The sequence below is a fragment of the Bactrocera tryoni genome, unplaced genomic scaffold (genome assembly GCF_016617805.1).
Source record: "Bactrocera tryoni isolate S06 unplaced genomic scaffold, CSIRO_BtryS06_freeze2 scaffold_363, whole genome shotgun sequence".
Taxonomy (NCBI): Eukaryota; Metazoa; Arthropoda; class Insecta; order Diptera; family Tephritidae; genus Bactrocera; species Bactrocera tryoni.
Genome location: NW_024396073.1, coordinates 81,714 through 88,548, shown reverse-complemented (window position 1 = coordinate 88,548; position 6,835 = coordinate 81,714). Strand labels below are relative to the sequence as shown.

General features: G+C 40.5%; 1 protein-coding gene across 1 annotated transcript; it reads left to right on the top strand.

Annotated features, from left to right (window-relative positions):
* Positions 1-495: 495 nt before the first annotated feature.
* Positions 496-3,372, top strand: LOC120781148. The gene is made up of 3 exons (XM_040113281.1): positions 496-555; positions 665-1,453; positions 3,211-3,372. The coding sequence occupies exons 1-3, from the start codon at positions 496-498 to the stop codon at positions 3,370-3,372; spliced, it is 1,011 nt and encodes a 336-aa protein (XP_039969215.1).
* The last annotated feature ends 3,463 nt before the right edge of the window (positions 3,373-6,835 follow it).

Here is a 6,835-nt window from a genome sequence, read left to right as displayed (position 1 = left end):
TCTATATAGCACTCGAGCTGTGAACACGTGTTATAACCTCTCTGCGACAACAAAAAGAAATTCGACACTCCGAATGTTTTTTTTCAACTCTGTGTACAGTTGATTTTTTTCACATTTCCCAATAAATTCATCCGGGTAAATATGTGTATACATAATATTAGTTGAGCCTTTAGCCTTCGACACACAAAAGAAATTTTGCACGAATTTACATTGTGTTCATTATCCACCGCCATTTTTACATTTGACATGCTAACTTCATATATTTGACGTGTATAAGTGATTTTTCGTGAAGAATTTCAACAACACAATAGTTTTTCAACATTTCCTGATAGTTTCGTGCTCCGAAACATTTTTTTTAGTCATCCGCGGTACTATCCCAAACAAGAGAAAATTGTTGATTTCGACAACATTTTGGAGGCGATCAATTCGGTGAAAGTACATCACAACAGCGTTCGACAATCTGCGACGGCACACAAAATTCCGAGGACCAACCTGATGCGTTATATTGCAGCATTTGATGGTGCGAGCAACAACGTTACTACTGCCAATGCCGATGTAATGAAGAATTTGCTGGCTGAAAGCACGACGATGGGCACAACAGTGAGTTCTGCTGGTTTCTTTCTTTTTCTTTCATCGAATAATAAATAATTTTTTTTTATTTCAGATCTTCAACATCGAACAAGAGAAGGCGCTGATAAGCTACATTCTCCAGGCCAGCGACATCAACTATGGAATTAGTTTGATGGAGCTTCGTAAGCTCGCGTATGAATTTGCTCGGAAAGTTGGCGCGTCGTATCCGGATCCATGGAACGACGATCAACAGGCGAGTAAGGATTGGCAGTTAGCGTTCATGAAACGCCACAAAAATTTGTCACTGCGAACACCAGAGCAAGTAAGCCAGAGCCGTGCGAAGCGATTCAACAAAGAGAATGTCGATGCATTCTTTGCCAACCTTTCATCCGTTCTCGGTGAGACGCCGTTTGAACCTCGCCGAATATGGAACATGGATGAAACCGGGTGCCCGACCGTGCCAACCAGACCTGTCAAAACCATCGCGCGCAAAGGACAAAAGCAGGTCGGCTCATCAACATCTGCCGAAAAAGGCACCAATATGTCTTTGGCTTTGGCCGTCAGCTCTAGTGGCCAGTCTATACCGCCATTCTTCCTCTTTCCCCGAGTCAACATGAAAGAGATTTTTATGACTCATGCGAGTCATGTCGCTGTTGGTGTTGCGAACGGTTCTGGTTACATGAACTCTGACGTATTCACTCAATTCATGCGTCATTTCATCAAGCACACCGGTGCTAATGCCGTTTCGCCAACCATGTTGCTGCTGGACAACCACGGTTCGCATTTATCGATCGAGGCGATAGATTTGGCGTTGGATCATGGCATCACGTTGCTGTCTTTTCCGCCGAAATGCACGCACAAAATGCAGCCGCTAGATGTTGCGGTATTTGCACCATTTAAAGGCATGATGATCGTGAAGCATGATGCATGGAAAAAGTCCAACATTGGCAGCCTGTTTTCTCTCCGCTGCGGCACTGCACTCCTCGTCGTACCAGTTGTTCTTTTGCACTTTCCGAAAACCAATGGTTTCGGTTGCAGCTGTACGTAAGGAGTTCGAAATGCCGTCCCACAGTTCCCTTATACCGAGTTGTTGACGAGTGTTCTCAGAGAACAGGAGTGCAAGCCGAGTAGAAATCGTTGGGCTGTCTGTTGTGATTGCAGCTTGTCGACGTCGAACCTTCCTTGTGTTTGTTGTCGTGCGTTTTTTGCTGCACAGAGGCGGGTGCGAATCTTGGCTGCAACAAGATAGTGATCCGAGTCGATGTTAGGACCCCCGAGCGCACGCACATCTAAAACACTGGAAACGTGTCTTCCGTCTATCACAACATGATCGATCTGGTTGGCAGTTTTTCGATCCGGAGACAGCCAGGTAGCTTGATGGATCTTTTTATGCTGGAATCTAGTACTACAGATAACCATATTTCGGGCCCCATTGAAGTCGATCAGCCTCAACCCATTTGGGGATGTTTCGTCGTGGAGGCTGAATTTACCGACCGTAGTGCCAAAGATACCTTCTTTACTCACCCTGGCGTTAAAGTCGCCAAGCACGATTTTGACATCGTGGCGAGGGCAGCTCTCATAAGTGCGCTCCAAGCACTCATAAAAGGCATCTTTGGTCACATCGTCCTTCTCTTCCGTCGGGGCGTGGGCGCAAATTAGCGATATGTTGAAGAACCTCGCTTTGATGCGGATTGTAGCTAGATGTTCATTTACCGGAGTGAATGATAGTACTCGGCGACGGAGTCTCTCTCCCACCACGAATCCTACACCAAACTTGCGCTCCTTTATATGGCCACTGCAGTAAAAGTACAAGGACCTACTTGTCTCTGTCCTTGTCCCGTCCATCGCATTTCTTGGACGGCGGTGATGTCAGCCTTTATTTTTACGAAGACGTCAACCAGCTGGGCAGCGGAACCTTCCCAATTATGGGACCGGACATTCCAAGTGCATGCCCTCAAATCGTAGTCCTTATTTCGTTTGCCAGGGGGGTCTCTCATCTGAGGCTGATTGCTACTTTTCATTGGTAAGATTTTTTATGTAGCGGGTCCCAAACCTAGCGCACAACCGTAAGCAGGGGATGTTTCGCCTTCTCACTTTAGCTCGCCGTCGAACGGATGTTCTTAGGCTACCCAGAGGATACTTGGTCAAAGATCGGAAGTAGTGAGCTGCTTGAGGCATATGTAAAAGGATCGTTTCTGGCCACTCCCAAGTGAATGGCGATCAGAGAACTTTCCACACTTGCGTGAACTTCTACATATGACTCCATCCTCCATGCCAGATCTTATATACCTGAAGATATTTCCATAGATTTGGTCCTGCAAGTTGCAAGACCATGAAATGTTCAGTTATACTCGAACTTAGTTCTTCCTTTATTCTTTATGTAAAATAAATTTTTCAAATACATAAAAGCCATTTTGATCGCGGCTATGTATAGAGCGCTACAGAACTCGTAGCTGGCAATACTGTACACTTTTGAAAGGTCCTGACATAACCTACAAATTGACGCTATGCATGATTAGTTTGGATATTGCGTTCAACAGTTATAGCCGTGTAAACATGGAGTTCACTAACGCAGAAATTCGCGCTATTTTATAGTTTTCCTTCGTTAAAGGCAAATCCGCTAGAGAAACGTTCCGTCAGATTAATGGTGTTTTGGGGGATGATAATCCATCACTTCGAACTGCGGAGAAATGGTTTCGTCGATTTAGAGCGGGTGAAAACGACACCATGGGTAAGTTAGCCGGCGGAAGACCTGTTACGACGAATACCGAACAAATCATGGAAAACATCGATACACAATAAGTTGATGCAAACAAACCTTCTGGACCGAATCAACGCCTGCGATATGCTGCTGAAACGGAACGAACTCGACCCATTTTTGAAACGGATGGTGACTGGTGACGAAAACTAGATCACATACGACAATATCAAGTGAAAACCGTCGTGGTCGAAGGCCGGTGAATCGTCTCAAACAGTGGCCAAGTCAGGATTGATGGCCTGCAAGCTTTTGCTGTGTGTTTAGTGGGATTGGAAGGGAATCATCCACTATGAGCTGCTCCCACATGGCCAGACGCTTAATTCTACCACCTACTAATAACAACTGGACCGCTTAAAGCAGGCGATAGACTAAAAGCGTTTAGAATTGGCCAACAGGAGCGGTGTAGTGTTCCACCAGGAAAACGCTATATCACACGATCACTGTAACACTTTTTATAAAGCATTGAATAAAGAGCGTAAAAGCGGAAGGAAGATATTTGACAATCTTATATTATTTAAAGAAGTTTTCTATTCATAGCTTGTTTTAAATTCAATTCTCTAATTAACTAAAAGACATCCATGAAATCTTGAGGGCAAAACTGTCTGAATTAGTATTCCCTCTTTGCTAAAGCTTTATACTAATTAAGCAAATCCGTTAGACTCACATGGTTTTAATCATTATAAAACAGTAAATAATTATGTTTTTGATAAAATGAATTCAATTAGTAGCAAACCATAATGATTTCATTTAATTCCTAAAGCCAACTTAATAATTAACACATGCTTTCAATTCACAAACTGCCCAGCCACAGAATCTATACATACACTGCCATATGTAAATATGTATGTATATACATAATACTCACAGCATACGCCTAGGTGTTCAATTGCTGCTTTCAACTTATGTACCAAATATGTTGGCCATTAGGTCAACAATCAAGTTTCTGTGGCTGGGCAGTTTGTGAATTGAAAGTATAGTATAGAGTATAGAAGTATAGAAAGTATGTATAGATACAAACATTCTCCTTCAAATCCATTACAATTAGTCCTACATAAATTATGTAAGACTTATGGCTTGTGGCCAGCGAAGTCACAGTGTGGTAAGTTTAGAGATAATGGACTTAAGAAAGTCACCAAAACTAGAAATTATATATATTATATGTGTGTTAATATGTATATAATTTTTTTTTCTTTTTTTTTGTTGACGGAGGGGGAATCTTCGAAAGATACCGACCTGTTTCAGACGGCATGCACGATTCACCCTACTCGCGCATGTGTCGCCATTATTACCAAGTGCGGTAGGACGCCTACGTACTAAACCCTAACTCCGTCTGCTTTAGCTATTTATTTTGCTGGTATGGCTATTTATTTTACTGGTATGCTTACAGAGTAAAATTTACATTTTGTAGTTTTTCCAAATGCAAGCTTATTTCTATCCACTTCACTACAATAAGCTACATTAAATCCGTTTGCTTATTAGTTTGGTTTATAAGAATCGAACTTATGTTATTTTTGTTTTATATTTGTGTATGTGTGTATGGTGCTTGAAGTTATCACTAAGATCTTCCAGTCATTCAGTTTGTTCTATCAAGTTTGTTTTATAGGTATGAATATTAGTGTACTTAAAAAGCCGAATATCTCCAGAAGTATTAATGATAGCGATTTTGACCTTGAACCTTTTTTATAACAAATAAAATTTCCTACAAATTTGGCATGTACATTTCTTCTATAGTTCCTATCATTTACGAGATATATACAAAGAAAAATGCGAAATTCTTGGAAAAATCGGGTTTGGAGCCCCGTACTACTTCTCCGGTGTGAGTTACGACTTTGTTGCACTGGGTACTTTTGTAGATGCTATTAAACACCTCTGATCTGTAGGAATTCAAAGATAACAAGTAAGGAAGGGCTAAGTTCGGGTGTCACCGAACATTTTATACTCTCGCATGATAAAGTGATAATCGAGATTTTATTATACGTCATTTACATATTTTTCAAATACCGTATTTTTGTAAAGTTTTATTCCGCTATCATCATTGGTTCCTAATGTATATACTCGTATTATACAGAGAAGGCATCAGATGGAATTCAAAATAGCGTTATATTGGAAGAAGGCGTGGTTGTAAACCGATTTCACCCATATTTCGTACATGTCATCAGGGTGTTAACAAAATATTATATACCGAATTTCATTGAAATCGATCTAGTAGTTCCCGAGATATGGTTTTTGGTCCATAAGTGGACGAGGTCACGCCCATTTTCAATTTTTAAAAAAAGCCTGGGTGCAGCTTCCTTCTGCCATTCCTTCCGTAAAATTTGGTGTTTCTGACGTTTTTTGTAGTCGGTTAACGCACTTTTGGTGATTTTCAACGTAACCTTTGTATGGATGGTGGGCGTGGTTATTATCCGATTTCTTCGATTTTTGAACTGTATATGGAAATGCCTGAAGAAAACGACTGTGTAGAGTTTGGTTGACATAGCTATAGTAGTTTTCGAGATATGTACAAAAAACTTAGTAGGGGCGGGGCCACGCCCACTTTTCCAAAACAATTGCGTCCAAATATGCCCCTCCCTAATGCGATCCTTTGTGTCAAATTTCACTTTAATATCTTTATTTATAGCTTAGTTATGACACTTTATAGTTTTTCGGTTTCCGCCATTTTGTGGGCGTGGCAGTGGGCCGATTTTGCCCATCTTCGAACTTAACCTTCTTATGGAGCCAAGGAATAGGAATGTTCCAAGTTTCATCATGATATCTCAATGTTTACTCAAGTTACAGCTTGCACGGACGGACGGACAGACGGACGGACAGACGGACGGACGGACAGACAGACATCCGGATTTCGACTCTACTCGCCACCCTGATCACTTTGGTATATATAACCCTATATCTGACTCTTTTAGTTTTAGGACTTACAAACAACCGTTATGTGAACAAAACTATAATACTCTCTCTCTTAGCAACATTGTTGCGAGAGTATAAAAACTCACGATTGTAGTGTATTTTCAATGGAAAATTTTTACAGGCCTTGGTACAGTTCTTAATGTTAAAATTAAGGGATGAAATTTTCGGGGAATTTTTTAGGGTATTTCCAAGGAAATTTCGTGACGGGACTGAAAAAAATTAATAGCTAAAAAAAACACTCTAATGTATATATATAGTATATATGTCCCTTACGTTTCCTTTTGATATCCTGCCACACAAAACACTTTACCGTTAACAAGAAACTTTACCGTTTTAAAGAAATCAGATAAGGACTGGAAAAAGGCATTTTTCCAAAACTTTGTAATTATACTTTGTAATTATATAATAAGAAAAAAAACTAAAACTGTATGTAGGAGGACCTTCCCGTTACAATTAAAAACTCATGTTTGGAGAGGCATTCTTAGTGATGTCTAGGAACCTATTTTTCCGAGTACCAAACGAAAAAAAAATTTTTTTTTTTTTTGAATCACTCCAATATACATATACATATGTATTTACCGTAGGTTATTTAGGTAAATTAAG